At 34.6% G+C, this 25,881-nt stretch overlaps 1 protein-coding gene across 3 annotated transcripts; it reads right to left on the bottom strand.

Moving 5' to 3' along the window:
- Positions 1 to 855: 855 nt before the first annotated feature.
- LOC115455877 (protein gooseberry) lies at positions 856 to 20,992 on the bottom strand. Of its 3 annotated transcripts, none has more exons than XM_030184640.2 (6): positions 20,428 to 20,992; positions 8,403 to 8,575; positions 7,519 to 7,777; positions 5,788 to 5,987; positions 4,687 to 5,300; positions 856 to 1,722 (listed from the first exon to the last, which is right to left on the bottom strand). In XM_030184640.2, the coding sequence occupies exons 1-6, from the start codon at positions 20,480 to 20,482 to the stop codon at positions 1,602 to 1,604; spliced, it is 1,422 nt and encodes a 473-aa protein (XP_030040500.1). In that variant the 5' UTR covers positions 20,483 to 20,992; the 3' UTR covers positions 856 to 1,601. The 3 variants fall into 3 exon arrangements, with proteins under 3 accessions (XP_030040500.1, XP_030040502.1, XP_030040501.1); XM_030184642.2 differs by having other exon boundaries at positions 7,675 to 7,777; positions 20,428 to 20,990; XM_030184641.2 differs by lacking the exon at positions 20,428 to 20,992 and adding an exon at positions 11,742 to 12,228.
- Between the last annotated feature and the right edge of the window lie 4,889 nt (positions 20,993 to 25,881).

Here is a 25,881-nt window from a genome sequence, read left to right as displayed (position 1 = left end):
AAAGATTTTACTTGCATAGCAAGAAGTAGTTTGACATGCCGGCATAATCATGCCGACCCTAGATAACTGGAAACGATTTTGCCTGGTGAACTCTTTGCTTAGGCGCGTATCAATAGCAACTCAAGTTCTCTCTTAAGTGCAATATCAGCTAAGATGCTCTCAAGTCAAAGTCAGCGTCTTAATAGTCATTAATTAATATATAGATATGAACATCTTAAATGTAATCTAAGTTATAGCATATGATTTTGCACGCTGAGTTTTGGTTATTCAACAGCGCGGACTCAGCTGAGCACAGGCACTTAAGTGACAGCTCTAGTTTAGTGTTTAAAGACTGCTGAGTTTTGTTTATTCGATAGAGCAGACTCAGGTGACCACAGGCACTTAAGTAACAGCTCTTGCTTTCTTAATAAATAGTTCTAAATCTTAATATCCCTTTAAGATCCTACTCGAATGTAAAGTTGGTTAATTAGTACGACCCTAAAACTTCACTGCACTTAACATTGGGTGATACATTGTCGTACCCAAAAATTTTGTCTGCGGCCGCTATCACATCATATTTTATTAAAAATATGCAATTTTATTAAGAATTTGAAGCCTCTTTTATCTCTAAGTTGATTTAGTGATAATTATTTAATATCTATATAAACATAGCATTGTAGATATCGTCATTTATCAATTCAAATGAAGTTAAAAATACTAAAGGTTATCTATGTTTAAAGTACTTTTCGAGGTAAGTTCAGTTTTAATATCTATTAGAATTAAACTGTTTGTTTTACAGTTATAACTTATCCGACGGCGTTGTTGCATCAAATCGTCAAACTACATGGTATTTGATATAAAAGAAAAAAACATACATTCAAATGATTTAGCATTTATTTGGGCTAAATTGTTATATTACAAAGTGCTTAACTAAATTATTGCTAAATTACAATATAGTACCTATAAAATAAATACAATATTTTATTAAAAAATCACAACTTCATTTAAGGCGTGTTCACAAGATCAAAATATGTTTAGTACAATTGCCAAAATGTTAGTTCCCTGTTGGATACACTGACAATATAATTTATTTTTTCCACATTGAAACAGTTCTCAGGCTATAATTGAATTCGTTCAGAAAATAGTTCGTTCACAAAAAAGTAATTACGTCTTTAAAGCAAATTAAGATTGTCGAAACCATTTGGCAATTGCACCCAGAGTATAGAGTTTTAATTTGCTTATTTTTTACAATGTTATCGATATATCTAAACTTTTCACTCATTAAAATACAATATTTAACAACTTATGAAATGTAATAACACGCTACAACTAAAATATATGATAAATTTCGACCCTATAATTAATTTACAATTCAGGAACCGCGAATAATACGACGAAGAATAATATTAAATCTATTTAATTATGACTCACATAATATAACACAATGATAAGACTAACTAAGTCTTGGTTGATAAGTGACTTTAATAAACTTTTTACGAATACTTTTTATAGCGAACATTTTGTAAAGAAGGCACATACGATATGCATCACTGTGTATATTATACTTTAAATGTATATAAAAATGGGTATCCGAAGTATTTATGTCATAAAAGTTCAATCTTCTAATGTACTCTACCCATGTCCATTCCGCCAAGTTGTCCTAAGTAAGGATAGCCAGACTTCGCTTCGGTCGGTGAGTGAGCGTGCGAAGCGTAGTGAGATGCATTCGTGCCAAAGAACGAACTGTAACAAAGAAAGAATACGTTATTTTTATATCCACAAGGAAGAATGTGGACTTATAAGCTTGCCACCAATGACAGTATTGTCTACCATTCGTGTATTATACAATCTCCTATCATGATGAATAGGCACCATAATATCTCCTAAAAACAATTATTAAAATATGTAAACGTAATTATAATTCGCGATCTAAAAATACTCGAAGCGTGGGAGAGCTACACGGCAAAAAATCAACAAAATATCAACCTGAGCGGTGAGATTACAGTGACCATTAGAAATATAATAACAGAGGCGTCTAATAATAAACTTGGCTGTAATTTACCGTTGTCTACCGGGATACGTAATTTCGGTAACATCTACATGATACGCAAGTTTGAGGGTATGTTTTCGGAAGCGAGTCGTGACCATCTGTGTAATAAAACGTTAATATAGATTTAATTTAACTTCTGATACATTATTAAAGTCCATTTGTGCAATACGCAAACCACCAAGGCCGGTCATTAATAAAAAAGTTTATTACCTCCGCCATGAAGACAATATCTCAGCAATGTTCAATGAAATCTTATTTCCTAATGTATTTAATATTAATGAATTTATTGTACACATCATGTAATCAAAATTAACCTAAAAATATTCATACGTAGTAGACAGGTGAGTTACTGTACTCATATGTATAATAATAAATGATTAAAACTGCGAGGAAATGCGCGTTGCGCTCTATCATTATCGAAAGATGTTTTTAGGAGATATCTACCGACGTAAGGGCATTGCAACACGCAAAGCCACTGGAATATTCTAGATCTGATACTAAGATATTAATTTATAACTTTTCTAGATTTATTGTTATCTAACGGTGAATCCTAATTTGTGATTCTAGCATAAGACCATTTTAACGGTCTAAGAAGCTAACTGATTTTAAAAACTGTGATGCGTAATTTTAAGCATAGATTTTAAAATTTAAACTCCTACAAAATATCCAAAAATATTACCAACATTCCGATTGAACAAAGCGATAACTTCAATGTATGTAAAAGCATTCGTCCGAAAAGCGGTAGAACAGACAAGGCGCACGCAAGCCGCGCAGTTTAGGAAGTCGAATGCAAATAGCTGCAGATAAGTTTTAATACTAGGTTAGCGTTAGTATAATGCGCAGGTTCACTGCACTAATATCACGTTCGGCCTCTCATTAATCGCTTTAACTTACACAAAGAGACTTGCATTTATGCACACATTGTGCTACAATCGCATTGCAAAGTATCGGCTTCGTAAACCTTTGGTAAGGGCAACGGGTTTTGATTACACTAATTAGAAGCTGTCTATTTGAAATTTGATGATTTAGTATTTACATGTAATAACAAGTTTAAAGTAATGCTATCTAACGTAATGAATGTAATTGAAGCGTCTGTCAAAGATAAACATAACTAACTCTTGTCAAATACGAGTGAGATAAAAACCACAGTACCGTTTTGTTGCTAAATTCAAGATGAATGCCAAAATCATTAACCTCACAGTTTCGAGACAGACATGGTCAAGGAGTGAACTGTAAGCCATGAATGACGAGTGCTGCAATTGATTACGCAAAAAGTTTTCTAAATCTAGAAATTGATTTGCAATGGTATTCGTAACCTAGTAAACCGGCAGAGACTAAAGTCAATTGTCTAAATTAAAGTTAAAGATCATTAATATGATGTAAACTTATTACAATAGCCTTTGATGTTTAAGTTAGATTAAGACATAATACTTGAACATATTAACGTAGTACATTGACTATATAAAGTCATTCGAGAATTTACGACGCCTGTAGCATTTGCCAACGTTATTAGCATCGAATTATTTTATCATCAAATTACAGGCCAAACCCCGTACTTTACTTATAAAGAAAATGAACCGATAGATCATGAACAACATACATTTAGGTACTTAAATTGAAAATAATCGTTTTATTAAACGCTTATTAATTCTTATACGGGATGCGCAAGACGTGTTCTGTGTAGTAATGGATAAAGTTTTGTACAATATTTCTGTTAAATATTTCGGCCGACAATAAAATATGTTGAAGAAAGAGTTACGTCAATCAAGACGCAAAAAGGACTAGATAAGAGGCGCCGCGCCGTCACAGACGTGGCTAACCCATATGTTATTAGCTGTCCGTCATTGTGCAAGCGATTGTGTGTGGTCCAATGTAAGTTTTATCGCCATCCATTGTCTCGATAACACAGATAAATGTCGTCGCCGTATTTAGTGACGCGACAATGTATTTGTTACACTAAAAATTCAATGTGTTTAGTTACAAATCCTATCAACATTCAACTGTAAGATGTGTTGCGCGTTTGATGTTCGATTACAAAACATAGTCGCGGTTAATTTTACAAAAGTATGTGAAAATTAATTAAAAAATCGATCAAAATTCTCTATAACATTCGCAACCCTATTGAATCCACGATCAGATCGGCGTATTACGAAGAGAGCGCTGTAATAACCACCCGCGCGGCGTATAATGGCCGACTTCTTACACTCTTAATTGATTAGCGGCCGCTTCGGCTAATGATAAAGGAAGGTGAAAAGAAATAAAACGTACGCACCCCGATTTGCAATCAGGGTCCACGCCCGCAACAGCCACCGGACGTTACAATACAAAGTTACCTTTACCCACTAAATTACCACCGATTACCTCACAAACTTATAAATATTGCAAATGACAAATAATGAGTAATACATAACGATCATCGAAATGACTCATCCAAAATGACCAACCTAACCATATTATTACTGTAACAGTCACGTTTTAATAAATAGTTATTTAAATCGTCGGCAATAGGTTCATTGTAATTGCATATTCATCTGTACAATCCACTTCGAAATATGAGCAGTCCGGCATCAATAATTCATAAAGCTTCTTAGTCTACACCGGGGATTAATAAAATCTTAAGATACTCAGTTGACACGTAAAATGATATATTAACTTACCTGTAATTTTCTGGCCAAGCGCCGACTTCGGCTAATTTGTTCTGAGGATGCGCGCTGAGTTGCCTCGAGGTCCAGTGGTTATGTGCTGACATCGCGTGTTCTTGTTTCGAGTAATCGCCATATCCATACGGGTGCGATACTGGCTCATTCGTATTTCCATACGTAGAATGCTGATAAGTGATTGCACTGGTCTGGTTGGCCGAAGGACTTGTAGATGTGGGGCTAGAACTTGGTGGTGTCGCATCGGTGGACGGTTGAAGCGGCGTTGCAAGGTCAGAGGAGTGAGATAGAGGCGTCAAGTTTCCTGATGTAAATGACGTCGATGTTGGGGGATGTAAGGACGAAGCTGCAAGAGCGGACTGACAGACAGAAGGAGCAGTTAACGCAGATTGGTGAAGGGAGGGAGCTAACGCTGAATTTAGTACTGAACTTGTTCCTAAAGCAGAGGAATAAGATTGTTGCCAAGAAGCACATTGGGCATTGAACGTCGATGGAGGTTCATATTGTTGGTGGACGGATGGGAAAGCGGATTGTAGGGACATAGTATTGAAGGCACTGAGTTGTTGTGAATTCAGTTGTTTGCGCAGACGAGCTCTTCGGTTGGAGAACCAAACCTAAACAAAAGGAAAACTAAAATTATTTGCTTGCCTATGAAATTGTTACGACATTGGAAAACAATATTGAAAGTTTCGTTTGAAAACAAATCCAATCGAGTAATTGTTTTGACGAGGTCCCGAGTTAATCTAAGGGGTGGCAATCAATTTACAGGCTTCAGTGATAGTAATCAATTTGTTTATTAAACAATAACGATCGTCATTATCGTTTATTTAATTAAAACTTCAATGTCTGTCTGAATGTTAATTACGCGGAGACATTGATGCCGATTTAATTTTTATTATTACGGGTACTAATGAGACATAAAAACCGTATTAAACAACGGTAGCGATAAACAACATATGGTAGCTCAGTTACAATCATAATTAATTATAAAGGCAATTACTTTTTCACGCCACGCGAGGGTTGGGGGCGGGAAACAAGCGTGATCTAACAATGGGTTTGTTTGATTATATCTATTTATCATTGACACCATATTAAACATACCTGAACTCTAGCTTCGGTGAGTTTGGTCTTCTGAGCTAATTCTTCTCTGGTGTAAACATCAGGGTACTGCGTTCTAGTGAAGGCACGCTCCAAGGCTTCAAGCTGGTCTCCGGAGAAAGTGGTTCTTGATCTCCTTTGCTTTCTTTTTAGTGGGATTCCCGGCTCCGACTCCGTATCTGAGTCTTCACAAGACGATGGACCTTTTGAGATAAAGCAAAATATTTCGTTTATGCATAAAGCATAACAAATTCTGCACCTTAGTGTTTGCTAATATCTCGAAAATAGGCATGATCTAAGTACTATGATTGTATGCAGTCAATGCGGTTAAATTGCCTAAGGGCGGCTATATTTTCTACATTAAAGTAAAATAATGTTTAGCTAACGGCTGTCATATATTATTGTAAAACTTTGTCGTCACACTTCATTGTCGCTTTCTAACGATGCATTTTGTTTTGTTCTTTGTCTATTACGTCGACTACCGGCGGACCACACGCGGCCTCGATTAAATTAAACGTAACCACATTACATTACGTCCATAGTAGCCACAAATGAATTCTTTTGAGCTTTAATAAATATTACTTTATGCTAGTTGATAATGAAATAGAATTAGATTACCGAGAAGCTGATGGCGTTCTTTTCTTACTTTATTACAGTGATTTGTATATTAATTTCTATATTACTATGCGCTCAGCGGTGATCAATAAGGGCCGAAGCGGCCGTACGTTTCATGGGCCTTTATTAATTCCACGCGCCTATCGTTGATATTTGAACGTTTTTGCGGGCACCTGTATGCAAATGGTTCTACGAAAATTGCTCGATCCGAACGTACCGTTAAACTCGGCCGCGAAACAGGCACGAACAGCGAATTTTCAATACGCTCCGTGGTACAGTAAAAGGGCCGCTTTTCCAATGTAGATATTACTTTAGCCGCACACAACTTAATATGCATAATCTTATCGGTGCGCGGAATCTCCTCGGCAAAACAGCGCTCCGTCACTGAACTGGGATATTAGGAGCGCCATTTTATATTGGATAGCTATACGCCACGAGACGTGCAGTACGGACAGATTGTCGTAATGCAAGCCTTGCGGCCAAACGCGATGGGATAATAATACCTTTGGATACTAATTTCATTTTTATAACCTACAATTTCGAAGCCGACACAAGGGGCGCTGCCGTGGCGTGCGCGCGCCTCGCCCTCTTCACTTTTACGTGGTTTATTAACTTTATACGCCATTTTGTAAAGTTTGCAAATGTTCCGACAGTCTCATTATAAGAATAAATTTATAATAATAGTACACGTTGAACTAAATTAAGTGATTATGGTCTCGAATCAGCGTTAAGGACTATGATGACACGGCACGTTATGTTCGCATCATTACGAGAAGGTCTCTTTAAAACCTTAAAAAAATATGACGAATTGTCAAGGATTTTTCAATGTTTTCTAATGCTTAATGCTTCTCGGAAATCGAAAAATAAACTTTGAGTATACAATATTATGCATCAACTGAAAGAGCACAACAATAAAGTGAAGCAATATAAAGTTGGGCTAATATTCTCTCTAGAATTTCTCTAGTGGTTCTATGCAAACAAACTCTAGCGGCTGATTACTGAGCCAGTCTAACTTCACCGCGCTTTGTTCAACCTTCAGAGACGAGTATAAACGGGAGCTCAAATCATAGACGAATCACAATAAAATTACACAAAATCCAAGGTAAGTATTAGACTTACCTAGAATACCATCAATGCTGTGATTTCTTCTAGGATCTGATTCGTCCCTTTTGCCTCCTCTTATGAGTCTCGAAATGGAACTGACTGACGGTGCTGTGTTTTTATCACATATGCCTTCCTTTATTAGTTTATCTCTAATTTCCCAGGAGAATATACCTGGGTTTTGTCTCTTCAGCTCTTCGATCCTGTTCTCAACCTCAGGAGTCGCTACTCGCGGCTTTGATCCCCCAATCACACCAGGCCGGATCGACCCAGTTTCCTAGGACAAAAAAGATTTGTAAATTTTTCATTTTTAACCCAAATTTAAATGACATCAAAACGTAAAAGTAAAACACGTCCACACGCGGATAGCATGATACAAAACTAAATTAGTATTCTATAAGAAGGTAGCAAATTATAAGTTATGGGGCACAACAAAAGGTTTTGATTTATAGATATCAGCAGCCAATGAATAATATGAATAACGTAGTCATTATACCAATGGAGCATTGGGAAGGTCTACATGTTGAGAAATGGTAGCGTTGCTTCGATTTATTGCAAAATTTTTATATTTTTATCGAAGTGTTTGCAAATAAAGTTCAAGCTTACTTTGTTTAAAATGATACCGTGATGTTAAATGATAAGTATCTAATTGATAAATGTTTAATTCAAATAGCAATTAATTGTCAACACATTTAAAGTGTCGTCTGAATTATTTATCACAAAGCACATTTAATATCTTAGTTATTAGACGTGAAGAAATAAACAATTCAAATAAACCAAATTATTTAATGGCTAACATTAACTGGTTTCCAATTGTCATGTTTTATTTGGACCACAAAAACCTCTTAAATTTTATTTTAAGTGTTTACAATTAAAACTATGGACTATCTTTATCGTCTTACTTGATATCGATTCAGGATCTTGGAGACGCAGCCATGAGAGACGCGAAGCTGCCGAGAGATGACGCAAGGTCTCACCCCCGCTGCAGCCATTTCAACAATCTTCAGCCTGATGTGGTTAGGCAGAGGCCTTCCATTTATAAAAACTCCACCCAACTGGTTCATACGACCCTGACCTGTAACAAAATGAGAACTTTTAACACCGCGCAAGCCATCATTCATCGATAATTACCGTAATTTGGCTAATTTAAATACATACGCCTACGCTTTTGTCTTCATTTTAATAATGCCGTCGCTGGCTACCTCTCTAGACATTAATAAATCATTGTAAAGTTGATCGTTAAGTTTTGGGACGTTAATACAAAGGGATAAGTAAATATAATTTCACTATGCTAGATAATGTTTACGTGAATACAACTTCTGAGCGTATTTAGTTTGATGAGGATAACAATAACTAAACAACTTGAACAAGTAAGGACCATGATCCATCAAATGATACCTCGCATTACCGTGAATCCCTCTGATTCTATCTAGATCACGTGAATAACTTGAGTTACGATGTAGCCAACGCGCTCGGCTCAAGAACAGATATTCCGTATCGTTAAGCATAATTTCTGATAATATGTTTATAGCGATATTGCTTTACAGTCTTATTCTGATGATTTGAAATAATAAAATTATTTCGATAACTAATACTTGATGATTATTTAAGTTGATTATCAATTTTGATGAAAGCGAAACAGTTGTATCCAAAAACCTTTAAATAAACTCTGTATCAACATATAAAAAACACGGCAAAATAGTCTGTAATGCCCTTGCTGTCAATACCAAAGCCTACATACAAACTAATACTCTCATACAAGTAGCCACATTAAAATCAAATATGCGTAAAGCATCAATAGCAACAATACATTATCCACGTTGAAAGGCAATTGTTCGAATGATGCACGTCCCTAACACATAATACGTACGTCATCAGTAGCCCTCGATCACCTCGTAATTTTACGTTTCATTGCTTGTGTTCTCAAGCAAGAGTATCCAATTTCTATTAACACAAACGCAATCAGCCAGAAACGACAACACTTAAGTTATTTCTGCAGTTTGTTACTTGGCGTTGAACAATTTGTTCGTAACAAACGATTCATAAATCGATACCTAGATACCTTTAGTTTGCCGATCGGTTCTCGATTATTCGCATCGAAAAGAAAGTCATCAAAAATTTAATTAACGTTTTATCGCGATGGGTATAGCCGACGATAATTAAGTCGATCGTTCCAAACTGATTGCGAATGAAATGTCGAAAAATAAAATATTCTATATAGAGATTTATTATGTGAGTTAAAGTGTCGCTATTATAATCACATCACTCGTGCCGGGCAGTGGTTGGAGGACCACCTAACGTCAAAGGGAGCCGCCGGTCGAAGATTTTTGCAACGCCTTTGTTAATGCATGTTAGCTTCTATTGAAAATAACAGACTATTGAAAAAAGTTTATATGTGCCTTCTATTAGATTAATGTGGGATAAAACGTGTTTCGTCAATGGAAAAATATGAAATCTTTTTTGATGCTCCTGCGCAAAATATAAGATTAATGTTCTAAGATTTTGTTTCGAAATGAGTTCTTACACTCATATAGAAATAAATTGAAGAATTAATTGTGATTAGTACAATATTTGTAAGCTCACGAGGAATATTATTAATCATTTATAAAGTCAAATATAATTAAATAGATTTGGGAATGAACTTAATCGCCATGAGTTACATATCAATGATAACATCTAAGCACCATCAATATTTCCATCTGACGTGACTTTGATTGACACAAGTTCGTTTCAACAAAAAAACATAACAGTGGCATCTACCACTTTTAAAACTATTTATAGTTTATCAATTTGTAATAATTCCTCAAAAGTCCCGAAAGATATCCCTCGGACCCCTGCTGGGCCCTACTAATCAATTAGACAACATGTCAACAAGTATGTCCTTTGATACCACCACAAACCGAGGCGCGTTACCAACAAACCAAGCAAATATGCATCATAACACAATCAAGACAGGGTTCATAACAGTAACAAACCAAAACGAAATTTCTAAATTATGGTACATCTTCAAAGAAGTTTTTGAAATGGACTTTAAGGCTAAAGAAACAGGAGGGATAATTCGCTAACGGGAAAACGTTCCTTTATTTTGGACCTGTATGCACAGCGTGGTTCTGCAAGATTCTCTTATTTTTTGTTGATCCCTGTAGACGTTGCGGTGCCTCAGTAACCCATGTTTTTGAGTGTTAATTTTATGTTCCTGAAATATTTATGACGCATAACGTGTCCATAATAACACCGCTATACAAATGTGGGTGGGTATGGTATATCGCATCACTTCATTAGGCATCCGGCATGATTAACGGTTAATTAGAACGTTGTCACTATTGTAATGATCCGCTTTGATGTTCCATACTCTGTTTTAGTTAAATACTATTTAGACACGCACACACACATCACGCATTTATTACCGAAGGCATATGCAGAGGCACAACTAAGACACCCACTTTTCGAGAAGTGTGTTCCGTCCCACGATGTGATGATGAGCGTATCGCCATATCGGTCACAAATTTCAGACTCCGGGCTGATACTGAGTAGAAAGACCCAAATATCACTTTACCCGACCTGGGATTCGAACCCAGGACCTCGAAACTCTGCCGTACCGCGCATGACGTACATCTACGCCACCGAAGCAGTCTACGTACTAATACTATTTAGACGCCATTACATTCAATTCAAATTCGAAACTTGCATCAAATACAACATTGCACCTTAACAGGATCCTGCATGAGTTCAACGAGATCAAAGTACACAATTGTGAAAAGGCACACAATGCACGCATTATGGAGATCTCAAACGCACAATGGAGTAATAGAATTCGCAAATATTGAAGCATTTAGGCCGACGGAGGTGGAGTTAAGGACAAATTCACACATTAATTTAAATCTAATCGTACGGAAGCGTTTTAGTTCATGCGCAACTTGATTCTAACAAAGAACGCTACCCGGGTGGCATATAAAGCGAACTTTAAATAATAAAGTCGATACAAACAAAAAATATTGGGCACCGCGTAACATTTTTTCAGCCTGACTCAATATTGGTATCGAAGTAAATTTCGTGAAGAATAAAAATGACTATCAAATTGTATAACGCTCTCATAATTTGCTATGAATTCCCAAAATATTGATTTTAACTATTCACCATACAAGGTCGCGTAAGGTTTTTAAGAGATTGGAACTATCGAAATATTCCCTTGGGAGAAATAAAGGCGTGAACTATTAGAATTTGTGTAATAAAATACTTACGCGTTTTATTCATGGCAGTAAAAAGACTAGTCCGTTCAGACCATAATCACACACTAAACATTAGACATAGACATCGTTGCATATTGAAATATTAATTTTTCTCACAATCACATAACCGTGTACCGATTCGTTCAACCGCCGCGTTCGTGTTAGACGAAATTGAAACAGAGTCAATCATTTAATGCTAAACGTAAGATGCAAACCGTGTCCGCATAAATGAAGATTTTGAATTCACCATACGCATTTCTGTGTCAACTTTAATTAACAATCACATTTCCATCAACCTTCCGAGTACATTTCGGTTATCACCATCATTGTCCGGCAGAGATTGGATTTCTTAACCTTCCATCTTTGCATTGACGAATCTCGTTTTCTATTCGAGCGACTCCGGTTTTGTAATAGTTTCGACCGGACTAACTGCGTTAATCCATAATATTAAGATTATTTTGTTTGTGCATTTTCATTTCACCGCGCGTCGGTTGAAACGTTTAATGTCATAGGTTATTGCTTTTGCACTAGCAGGCAGTACTAGCCTGACGGCTAATAAAACTTATGAATGCAATACGCGTAAAGATATCTAAACCGCACACTAACTTATTTGTTGAAAGCAATACAGCAGTTAATCTTAACATATGCATTCAATTATTGTATGACCATTAAAATATCTCTTAAGAATTTATGAGACTGTTAAAGCTGATATCAATTATGAATGCTCAGTTGAGCATTGAACCGATTGTCATTCAATCGATGGCAAATCCATTAGAGGTGTAAACATCCACGCTACTCACAAGCGTATGGCGCATCAAAAAATCGGTATCGAATTTTCCACAGGCTTCGGCCAACAACTGTTACTGCACGGTGATAGTTTGTTATGTTCAGTGTCGATATCGTATTGTGTAAATAAATCGTAAACCCCGTTTTCACAATCATAATATGTTTCTGCTTGCAAATCAATTTCACGTAGCGACATTAATGTGCCTATAGTAAAATTTATATGAGGCTTTACGTCACATGCCACGCCGCTTTCCTTCCACATGAGTTACATGCGAACGATAACTGTTCGTACTGTTATTTCTACGATGCCTAGTCGCGGTTCAGGAAACTTAATAAGTGTCTTGAATCTTTATGTTTTCGCTTGAATTTAATGTAATTCTCAGAACTGTTTTGTTATAAACAACGTCGCATGCATGCACGGCCGTTTCAATTTTAATCAACAGCAAACAAGTTTTCGTTTCAATAATTTTAATAAATTGCATCGTCACGGATACAATTGCGATGTAACTGCAAACAAGAAAATACTTTCATTCAATTTTCAAAAGGTTATCAAAGTTCTATAGCATGTTAAATCTAATTCGATCGACAAGGAAACATTTAACAAAATAAATTCATTTCAATACGTAGTGACACCTAACTTGAATAACAATGCTATATCATTTTCTATAGATTTCTTTAACTGTTAAAATTTAGCTGTATACTAATAAAATAACCTATTACTCTCCAAAATGAAGCAACAAAGAGAGGTGAAATGCCATCTGAATAGGCATTAGAATTGGGCGGCGTTCACAAAGGTAGTGTCATTCCATTAAGCCTTCTTCAAGTCTTCAAACTATTCTGTGTGGCCCGTGGTCGCGTGGCCGCGCCGCAGCCACAAAACGCAGCGCAATCGAATATCAAATCAATTCTATTATACTTTTGTATGAGTTACATCGCAACCCAGATAGCGGCTTATTCTCATTTGTCCAATTGGGTCTGTATTTTCTATGTTTACTTTGACTCCTAATAGCATTACACTCCAGCTACTGGGTTACGCCTGCCTTGTAAAACTCAGCCCTAATCCTTTGTTTATGTCCAAACTTTTACAAACTCTATAAGAAATACGAATATCAAAAAAATCTTTCGTTTAGAGAGCGGCGAAAGGGACAAAAAAGTTATTCTAATAATTTGTTTAAAACACGAGTCTCTCCCTCTATAGAAGCTGTTGCCAACTGTTCAAACTATGGCGACGCCTTTCGGCTCGACACTGCCGAATGTAATGTACGCAACGTAATGAATGGAACTGAATATTTTATTTCAATATAATAGGCTATGTTTTTAAGTGCCCTGTTTGACCTCATTCTGTATTCATAACGCGTTATGTACTAATTTGACGGATTCTTTTCATTTCTTACACGAAATGGACTCTTTGACGTGGCTCGCCGCTCGCCTCACAAAGGCCTTGTTACAAAAATAATAAATTCAGTTATAGTTTGTTGCAGTCGAATACTTTGAGCGTAAGGAATTTGGAAGTCATAGAACAACTGCTACAACTTAATAAATACGCTATTCATATAAGGATTTAATTTCTAGATAACGTTATTAAATATCGTTATTCATTTGAGATTGATGAAGAAAAGATAATTACTGTTCGGAACCCAATGTTTATATACTTTCACAACTGAAATATTTTCGCATACAAGGTAATCTTAAACCATAAGGCTAGTTACAAAATGCAACTATTTTAATAATAAACTAGAATATTAAATAAAATTGTTTGAACTAACCAACATTTATACTGAAAGAAAATGAAAAATGTTAGGGAAAGACAAAGGCGCTTGGGCAATGTCTTTGAGTTAAGCGTACGTCGTATAAATTTTATTAAAATACCCTCCGAAACTTCGCTTGTGAAGAATACCATACTGTATTGGAATTTAGAAATGTCCCAAATCACAAAGCCTTATACAATTCGTAAGATTATTTATAGAATCTGCTTCATATATTTTTATTTATATTTTAATACAAATTATATGAAATTATAATGGATTATTTACTTAATGGGGATAAAAAGTACCATTTATACAAAGTCATGAAATAGTCAAACAAATCCGGTTAATTCTAACTTCTAACAAACATTCAGACATGTTCATCAGCGTTCGCATTTATTACTTTAATTTATTTTAATCCTATATTTATAAGTGTAATCAGTAATACGCTTGTATCCTTAACTAACATAGTTTTGAATAGAGGCTAGTAAAGTAGTAAAGTATTAATATATAGACTATCCGTCATACAAAATAAAAAAATGTTAAGTAATTTATTGAAATATCAAATTCTTAATAAATTTATAAATAATAGAATTAACTACTCAGAAGGTCAATAGTCAATAGAAGGAAATTGTATTTTTCTTCTAAACGAAAGGTGCCGTAATGCTATTGTCGCAAAAGACAGTACGCCCATAGCCCAGAGCTATTTAGATTTGGATCTTTGCGGTACAATAAATGTTGATAATCATCTTAAGAGATTTTAACTTCGGATTTAACCGGTCCTTTTATTCCAAACACTTGATAATGTCTCGAACCTTCTTAAGAAAATAATTTATGTTATTCTCATAAACAACATAAATATCTGCCGCAAATGACATATTGTGATGGTAATTAATAATCGAACAACTCAAAACAACAAGTTAATTTTTGACGTCTCTAATTTTTATCCGTTTACACCACATGTCTTATTACAAACCGCATAAGACCCAAAGCGGCACAAACGTTCGTAACAAACTAATTTTTACGACGATAACATTACTCGAGATCAAAGTTTCCGCTGTAAATATCCGTTATATCAATTTGTTTATTAATAGATCGGCATAAGTAATGGCAAGTAAGCGCCCTGGAGGTTGTTCGAGGCATTTCGCCGGCGGGCGGGGGCGGGGGGCGCGTCATATTATGCGGCTAAAAGAGCCTGTCGGTGCCTTTGATCTGTGCGGGCGCGCTCGCCGCACCGCCGCGCCGCGGAGCTGTGTGCGTGCGATGCGCCTGCGCGGCCGCTTGTCGGCACTCGCCAGTCGGGCCCTCGCCTCACCGATGTGACTAAACCTTCATTATGCCACACAACTCCTCATAAAGGTCAAAAATCCGATGATTCCATAACGAAGGTTGTTTTATAATTGAGCTAAAAAATAAAGCGCAATCAAGCATTTGCGGCGGTTGATTACAATAAAAACAAATGTGATTACTGAATAAATGTGGTAAAACATTACGCGCGTAAATAAGTCATTGGATGCAAAAATGTGCGGTTTGATAAAGGCTCGTTGGAGAAAATTACAAGGTGTGTTGGTCGGCGATCGATATCCACATCAGCGTCCGTCACCTAGCCCCGGGCCCATCGGACCGCGTCCCACCGCTCATCACATTACGACAACTAATACCGCTCTTAACTTACATACTTAATGTTACTACCACTACTATTTTGTCTCACGGTCTGTTTAGTTCTGTGCCAGTATTAATCATCGATTACTCATAGGCGCCCACTGATATAGTTTTTATCGTCTACGAGCAAACATTGTAAAAAATCCATTATAAGAGGTCACTGTAGCCCAACACGTGGGTGTATTTGTAATTGTAAAAGGTCAATCAATACTTAGCACTAAATATTGATACGCATAATTTTTACAAATCACTAACCTGTATATTTCTAAAATACGAATCGTCTTAAAGACTTAAACAAATGTTTTCTGATACCGTGGGCATATCAGAACGGATTATGGACACTAATCTCTTCTTATAATTCAGAGTCGTATAATTTGGGGGCGAATTAAAAATTCAAGACATTTTTTAATAACTCATAAAGGGCATCTCGCCGCGGCGCGTCCACACGCGGGCCCCGATGATTCATACTACACAAGTACGTAACTTCGTATTTTGTAACGTTTTATTCTAATTTTATTCAAATATTAACTTTATGGTAAGCTCTACTAAACTTCAAGGTTTATCTAAGTAAGATCTTCGTTGAACGTATAATATTAATTTAGAACTGCAATAAATTATGCAACGCTCAATTTTTTAAAGACGACTATAAAATATTGCCATTATTCTAATTGAATTAATTCACACATGTATCAATCATATATATAATCATAACTTGAGTCTGTCAGACATGTGATTGTAAATTTCATTCTCACATATCAGCATTAAGGTCCAAAAGAGTTTGAACATATTTATGAATCTGAATACACGTATATACTTATTCGTCGGCATACTTTAAAGTTTCTTTTATCTCTTTCTCACTCGAACAGCTTGAATATATTCATCTCGCTCTTTTAATTTAGCTTAGACGAAACAGGTCATAAGTTGAAGTGACATTTTTAACAATACAGTTGAAATGTTTTCGTATGGTAATGATTTATGTGTAAAAATGTCAGAGAGAGTGCTTTTTGGAGCAGTGTTCGTTGTTATTTATAAGCGGTAAGCCTTTGGTCCGATCTTAAGCCGTAGGGGAAACAATGGCATATTTAATTCCGAAGTTACGATCAAATGCATACTTTGATAAAATATTTGCCGTGTATTCATATGCGTACAATCTGATTATTAGTATACAATAATCGGGTTAAATAGCAAATTAGAAAATAAATATAATATGTGTTAACTTAGTAGTTTGCTAGCGTCTATTGCTAGTGCAATAGACGCTGTGTAAAGTAATAGTCAAACAAAAACTACTGTAAGAATATTTATTAGTGATATTCTAAGAATTCTATCTGCAATGCAATAACCTAATATTAAAATCAAGAAACGAATACAAACTTCAATTAACTAGTTCAATAAATAAGTAAATGAGTCAATGATAGCAAAATAAATACAAAAAGCAGTTTCAGTGTAAAAAGTCCGCAACTCTATCTAGAGTTCGACATTGCCTTGAAATAGTGATAGTGATTATTTTAATCTCAACAAAAGTGTTTGTCAACAAAAAGTTAGGAAACAAATGAGTGTATTTATTTTTAAATAAGGATTAATCGAGCCGTTCTTGTAAGTTTACAGTTACCCGTTTACACCCTGCAATAAATTAAACACAAAAAGGGTTTTTGTGATTTACTTTAGAAGCATGGCCATAAATATTTTTATTTGTTGTTTACTGCTTTTTATCTGAGTAATGCTAACACTAGATTTGATGGTGTAATACAGTTGAAATATGATGAGGACCCATGAAAGATTTTGTGTCGTTGGTCGCCAGAATTATGACTGCTTTATACAGGCATATCGGCTGATCCCAAGACTTACCCTAACCCTTTCCAATACGATACAAAATGTAGTACAATCCGACCATATAAACTCATACAAATCATGCCGAAAATAGAACGAAGCTACATAGAGTCTAAATAACTTAGCAAAATCAAGACAACATGCTTGGTTTGAGGTTTCATATCAGTTTCTGCAATCGAAATAGGCTTTACAGGCTTATCAAGTATTCCTTTTAAAGCCAATACATCATCTTTTTTAAGGCTAATTTCACATTGATTGATTCAGAGGCTTAACTTGATAACCCTTATTTCTTTAACCAACTGATGATGCTAAGCCGTACTATTTCAAAACTAATATCAGTTTGATTAATTTCATTCAAGATTAAATCATCAAGCAATGAAGAATATAACACACACTATACTATTTCAATACTCTATTTTAAAGCAATTAACAGTCGAATTGGGTGTAACCTGTAATGGCTGTATGTTGATATTGAAATAAATAAATAAAACATTTAACATGTCTAATGTCTATAGTAATATGGAGTTAAGTTAGAAATTTTCATTGATTAAGAAACCAAGCATAAGTAGTATAGTAAAGTAACAAAGTATATCAAACAACATGAAGCAGCAAAAAATAACTGAAACTCATACTGTAGAAAAATATTTCTATCTGATGCATTTTGACGTTAAATATTTCTTACTCCATTATATTCCACACCTCCGTTTATGCTTGATTTGTGAAAATTTATGAACAACTTCTTCCTATACTTAAATTAGTCAACATAGTATGTCCTTATATCTCATAATGTTGAACATTCGTGAGAAAGGACATGATGTACGTATTTTGTAAAACTAAATGTCAACTGCCGACATTATGGTAATTTTTAATTTGTTTGTACTGCTTTGTATACTATTAGGAATTCAATTCGATGATACGTATGAATTCTACGAGCATCACCGTCTAAATATTGATCGAAGAAACGCATTAAAATAAATTACACAATCCGCCAGAACCGTCCCATATGTTCTAAAGAAGGCTTTTGCATAAAATTCTTAGTCCGTATCGTAAAAGATGAATGCAGTGATCGAAGCGAAATAAGAACAGGAAGATGAAACTCATAATAGGAGACTTTATTACCTTGCAAACAAGATTGAAAGGTAGAATCTAAGTTGCCGCTTGAAATTTAATTTTGCTTGCTATCATACAGCAGAATAGTCAATGCAGACTTATTTGTAAAACTACAAGATCCAGACTTTTTGGTAGACCTTAAAAATAGTAATATAAGTCGTACGACTAACTGTGTACCTCGCCGCTTGGTAAAAAAGTTAATATAGTATTATTTTTTTATTTTATTTTTTTTTATTTCAATCGAATGGCGAGACGGGAATGCCGCACGCCTTATAGCAAGAGATGATAGAAGCGGAAGCCTTCTTCGGAATTCACAGTTAAGTAGCAAAGGTTGTATTCTGTGATAGTCTTTACAATTACTCACATAATCTTTAAAATCACCTCAGAGGCCAAAATTTTACCCAGAATACGCAGAATATAAAGCTTTAGTCTACTTTATTAATATTCCTTGTTATTAATATCCGTTGTTATGTGTATAAAGTTTTAAACAGACTATGTAGAGCGACATAATATATGACACTTCTAAATGCACATGTGTCAACAGTAGGTATTTACATAGTATTACTATAAACATATTCCATAGAATTTATTATTACTTTTAATACCTAATTATAAACTAGTCTAGTAAGGGGATTATAATAGAACTGGGATGCGCATGCACACCTTACACGTTTCATTTAACTTTTCCTTGTTTATATTAATTGATATCCAGCATTGTAAAAAATAGACAATCAGTTTGATATTGCAATTACAAGACATTTTCTAAACGCAATCAATCATTAAGTTCATTTATCTTAGATTAAGATCAAGTTCGTTCAAAGAATAGCTGAATATTACAATAGGAGAATCGTGACAAAAATTCTTTATTGAATATGAAACAAATAACTTCTTAACAGTCCTTGACCATTCCAGAAAGTGCTGCCTAAACAAGGTTCTGTGAAAAAACTTACTTAGATTTTATTATGCATCTTTTTCGAACCCGGTACCGACGCGTGAGGATGAAATATGGTTATATTGGTAGCAGTAAAAACATTTTGTAATATCTTCGTGATTTTATAGTTTTATGGCCGTCTCGGGCCCTTTGGTTCGTTGAGTTCTGTTATTGGACTTATTATGTTATTTAACAAATTTCTACTTTTTGTAATTGATCACTAATAATCAGCTGCTAAACCTCTAATCATAGTCAAAATTACCATTAAATTTATTATCTGTATTTTATTGAACAACTTTGAAATGTTTACGTTCTTATATTTAAAAGAAATATAGCATGAAGTACAAGTAAAAACTGCAATACAAAAAAATACATTATACACGAAATGCGCGTTCAAATGTTTAGGTATAATATACTTCATTAATGCAAGAAAATAATCATACATGAGGAAACAGGTTACCAAGAAACGATAGAACATAAGAACTAGATGAAAACGTACTGACAAATGAAAATCAAACCAGTGTAAGTACTAACGGGAAAATTAATACAAAAAATAGGAATAACATAATTAGCGTTACTGTTAAAGATTATAATGAAACATATACAACATTTCCAAAAGAAATATATAAAAACATACCTTGGAAGGAGTACCCGGTGAAGTATGGTGTCATATTCAATGTTGACACAGCCATGGACGCCGAAAACTTAAATCAGGATACTAATTTACTCCAAGCGCAAGAATACGTTCAAACACATGCAAAAGTCCCGGACTGTCACTATTTCAGTCTTTCACTATCACAGCATAAACGTAGACATAATTACGTAAGGAAAAACTGCGTGTATCTAATCCGTGTTACTTTGAAGACAGCTCAGTGCCCACTGACGTGTGATGTAAAGATGTATTTCAACTCTCAAGTGTAATCTTTCACAATCAGCGGTCCAACAAAAAATGGTCAAACTGGCCGCCTCCACAGCCTTCGGCACAGCTTCAACCGATTGTCTGTCTCTTTCTATCAGCCGATTGTTTGCATGAGCTAGCGCATCGCCGGCGTCGAATTGCTCGTACTGATCATTTATTTCTAGGGTAATGAAGCAAAATCCTGATTCATTATCAAGCTAGATGACTTTTAAAGGCTGCCAACCAGAGCTAGTAAATTTCTTGTAGGTCTGTTTTCAAATTTTCTTCTTCAATGCGATGTCGATGCAAGCCGGCGTTGAAACGAGACAGCACGAAGCCTCCGATCCGGTATCTTTGAAACCAAGAACGCTTACATTAACAATGTGTGAGTCGCGCCTGAGTCGCTGTTCCGTGACGAAAAACATGAGGCGTGCGGCCACAACGATCTATGCCTGCAACGGTCGGGGATTGGACAAAATTTATTCAGGGCGGAGTTTGTAAGCACACCGAGAAAATGAAATGTTATGTTTGTGTGAGTTAATTGCAACGTCGATCTTATTCGTGTACACGACACATTTTTCAGCGTTAAAAATATTTTTGTCACATCTTCGAACTTATGTTACCTATGTGGTAAATATTTTTTTTAAATATTTTATTTTGTTTATTTAAATTATAACTGTACTTGTAATAAATTCATGGATAGTGATAAAAAAACATATTTATATAATGTTTTATTATAAAAAAAAGTCTTCAAATTAAACAAATATGTAGATAGATGATAGACTAATGATTAATTTTTTTTTTTTGCGCAAGTAGAAATCTAATACGCGACCCTTCGCATGTAACCAGTTTTTAAATCATGTATTCTTGCTTGGCAGTACAGGCACACTTACATTATTTTGCCCATAATTTACTTTTAGATTTTGATCAACGAAGGCCAGCAAGGCGGTTTTTAATAGGTATTGCCTAGTTTTCGCATTGATTATAATATCTACAAAATATATGAGAAGAATATCATTAGAAAAAAGCTTTTTACGGTTCACATTTTATACAGCTTTAATATCATTTGAGATGTTGTTTTCAAAGAAACAAGGTTTTTTCCTTACATTCTAAACTTAGAGTACCTGTGCGTAATTTTAAAAAAAAGTCTCCCTGACGGTAAGCTTACGGAACTTGTAGAGAAACTTATTTTCAAAGACACAATAATTTATAAAGAAAAAAATCACTTCGAAAATTTACAGAAGTTGAACCAGGTATTATTTTAGATTATTAATGTTTTAATCTGTTAGAACAAATAATATTACCGTCCACGGAAATGATAATATAAAATTCAAAAAACTTGTTCTTAACGCCAGACTTTTATGAAGTTTAATTTAATAACTTTATCATAGCCGTTTAAATTGGTTTGTTGATTTAAAGTGTTTAGTTTTAAATTCTAATTAACTAAAAATGATAGAAACTATAACAAATAAAGCTAATCATAAAATGCAGGGCAAATTCTTAAACATTAAGACTGAATTAAAAAAAGAGACAAGAAAATTAAGTGAAGTAGAAGATTCAAGAAGTGTAAATATACAGCAAAGACTAACTCAAACTAGAGTTAGCTACACAACATTTGTGAAGCTTTTGTTTTACAAGACAAGACAATTATACTATTAAGTGCCTTGTTAATTTATCTTGTAAGAATTTAAAATTAAAAAGAAATGTTATATAAGCACAGATTTAACCATTAACAATCAAGCAAGATACAACAGTGATCCGTTTCTTATTTTTTTTTAAAATATTACTTCGTAAATTACCAAAGTAATAATTACTGTAACACTATTAAATTAAATTCTACTATCAAATAGAAAGAAACACGAACTCATAAACATATTAAAAATTCCCGAAACTAACAATAATCACATAGCCAAATTACGTCACGACACAAATCATGTAATCAAACCTTTTCCACTACAAGAATATACGGTAGAATACAGTTCTTATGAAAATATCCACGAAGAGTCCTTAGTCGATGAAGTGTACCCAGTTACCATAATAATATTTCTGCTAAAGTTAAAAACACTACGCCCTTTCTTCCATACCTAAATGAAAACGAGAAATTTCATTGATTGGATGAATGTTCAAGTATTTGATTACTGAATCTCGACTTGAGACTTGTCAGATAGCTTGAAGCATTTTCTATTATGTTCAATTAAATTCCTGTGAATTTCTGAAAATGTTTCTAGTCATTCTTAGAACGAGTTGTTTCAAACTTTCTGTAATCATATTGTTTGTAATTACTGCGGCAATTTAAAATTGTAGACTTCATGAAACAATACTCTCTACCGACATTATAGTTCACAATAGATATAAAACTAACCCTTTATCCCCAGACTTAAAGGTCGATGTTCAAGACAAATATTTGAAGTATCAGATATTCTATTATTAGGAAAAAAGAAACTTAAGACCGAGGTCAGAGTAGAAAGGGGCCTGACACTGAACCGCGATAACACTTAATAGAAGAAGAGATTCCACTATTAGACACAGTAACAAAAGTCAAAAATAATACTAATACTACAGCAATTAATAAAATTGTTATTACTTTTAGAAGAAGCTAAGCTTACTAGACTTTGGTAACATAATAGTTCTTGTTCACTAGAACTCATGTTTCAAGCCAGACGTGATTTGGAGTGTGGGATTTTGGGTCTTCTGAAAAAAAAATCTGAATGGAGACTGTAAAGTTACCATACGTCAATTTTCTATTATAAATAGCTACCTCTGCTATCCTGCCCAAAATGTAGATAAATATTATAACTTTGACTTTTGGGATAACCAATACCTCAATTCGCCCCGTGACGTGCTGCAAAATCTTCGAAACTTCCGGAGAAATATATAATATAAAAAACCGCTATAAAATCCGTAATGTACTTTTATTTCAATCGTACACCAACCAAAGCACCCAAGCCATATTAAGAAAATTCATCAACCATCAAAAAGTATAAAAAATTCTATCTATACTATTAGACTGACATGACGTGTGAAAAGGTATTCCTCTTGGAAAACGCCGCTACTAATCCGCAATTAGTGGTAAAGAAACAAAATTCTTACACCAATAAGCATTTACCTTCCATTTTATACATAGAATTACTAGATGATGCTCGCAACTCCCACCAGGGGCCTTATTCTCTATCCCGCACGTTATTGTAACAGTGCGTAACAAGCACGTTACACAACGCATCATGTTTAGGACTATAGAAATTTGGCTTACAGAATACCATTCCACGCACATTTATCGAAGATAACATGACGCGGCCGCGTTACGCGTTTACACTATAATACAGAATAAGGGCCCTGTAAGAAATATACTTTTGGAGATAAGGTCGCTTATTTGTTAATTCAGGAAATAATCTATAAGTGTTCTAAATTACATTCAAATCCGTGTAGATACTACTGCTATTAATTCTACATTCAAACACAGTTTCGCATTGATAATATTGATATTAATAGATCTATTCTTTCGTTATTAAAATTAACTTTTAATCAAGTATTAATATAATTAGGCAACTCAAATCTGGTGAGAGTTAATTCTAATTAGTGAACGCTAATTATACTTAGTTTATTTGTAATTAGGTAAGCGTGTTCGCAAGCAAAATTCTCTAATATTTAGCTCGGCACAAGGTCGCAGTTTCAACACAGCTCGGCAACCTTTTGTCATCTAAAGGGATTTTGCATGACAATGTTTTAAGGCTGTTTTGCATAGATTACATTAATATCTACGGCAACGTTCTTAATTAATTCAAGTATCTTAATCTTCAGTACTGAAATGTACGTTTTTAAAATCTGCCAGCTATGTTCTATTTTAGACTATGTGTTGCTTTTGGTTCCGCTCGCGTGTAAGATCAATAACATTAGTGTACTTTCAAATAAAATGTAATCTAAGTCTTGATAATAAATATAATAATTATAACACTTAACGTTCGAAAAAAATTATATGCGTTCAATGGTTTCCAAGGTTCCTACTAACAAATATCTATCAATTTTGATTCCTTCCATGTTCATTATATGAGTAAGATAGGATATATATTCTTCATCATAAAGCACGTACATTTTTATCATTTTATCGTGTCTATCATCAGGTGCAAATGGATCATTTTGCCGTACTCTCATAAAAATTAATCTTAATCAGCCTGTCTTTTTTACTGCTGTGTGTATGTCGTCTTTTTTGCGTAGAAGGAGAAGAGGTATAACTATACAAAAGTTCTTAATCCATGTATTAAATACTACGTCGTCACTTTGACTTTGTAGAAATGCTGGATGGACTGCCTTTAGACCTTTGTCTATCCCTAATACTATCTGTTAAGCATTAAAGTAATACGTAATTATTGTTGGACAGTTGTATAACATGGAACTCGTTTTGTTATTTAAAACAAATAAATCTGACGAATAATTCCGTAATTTTTCACATTAAGTCGAGACACTGATGTAGTGCAATATAAGTTCTATCGTTACCTTCTATTTTTAAAATTATTAATGATTGCGTCACATAATTGTGTCAACGGGCGATGGGCCATCATGTCTGGCCAGTCGACACTCTCTTTGGATCCTACTCCACTTATCATCAGGTGCAGTAAAATAATAATAATAATAATATCAGCCCTGTATTATATACTTGCCCACTGCTGAACACGGGCCTCCTCTACTACTGAGAGGGATTAGGCCTTAGTCCACCACGCTGTCCTAGTGCGGATTGGTAGACTTCACACACCTTCGAAATTCCTATAGAGAACTTCTCAGATGTGCAGGTTTACACGATTGTTTTCCTTCACCGTTAAAGCGTACGATTAATTCACAAAGGTGTAGTAGGGTCACTTTCCCGTGGCCAGTATAAAAAAACTTAGAGATGCCAGTAACTATTACAATTGTATACTAGCCTTAATAAATTGGACAGGAAACAATGAAATAACGAAACTAACAGAAATCGCCGTCTCATTAACCTTGAGTGTTACCAACGTTTTAATTAAAAATCAACGAACGCTTCATCGATCTTGATTTTAAAAAAATGTTTATAAATAACAAATCTAAATTTATTTTTTCGTTTTCATTCTTATGTTGATTTAGTAATAATATTTTTAAGAGTTTGGTTAGAAGTGAGTGAGAAAAAATGACATTCACACCTACAGACATTTGAATGAAGAAATTATAAATATAGGA

This window comes from Manduca sexta, chromosome 10, assembly GCF_014839805.1.
Source record: "Manduca sexta isolate Smith_Timp_Sample1 chromosome 10, JHU_Msex_v1.0, whole genome shotgun sequence".
NCBI classification, from domain to species: Eukaryota; Metazoa; Arthropoda; class Insecta; order Lepidoptera; family Sphingidae; genus Manduca; species Manduca sexta.
This window is presented reverse-complemented; position numbering and strand designations above follow the sequence as displayed.

Excerpts from the sequence above, each read along its gene's own strand:
- LOC115455877 (XM_030184640.2), bottom strand. The coding sequence starts at position 20,482 with ATGGCTGTGTCAACATTGAATATGACACCATACTTCACCGGGTACTCC. Across the intron at positions 7,778-8,402 it reads AGATCCTGAATCGATATCAA|GAAACTGGGTCGATCCGGCC; the intron begins GTAAGACGATAA and ends TTTTTGTCCTAG. Across the intron at positions 5,301-5,787 it reads TCACCGAAGCTAGAGTTCAG|GTTTGGTTCTCCAACCGAAG; the intron begins GTATGTTTAATA and ends CCTTTTGTTTAG.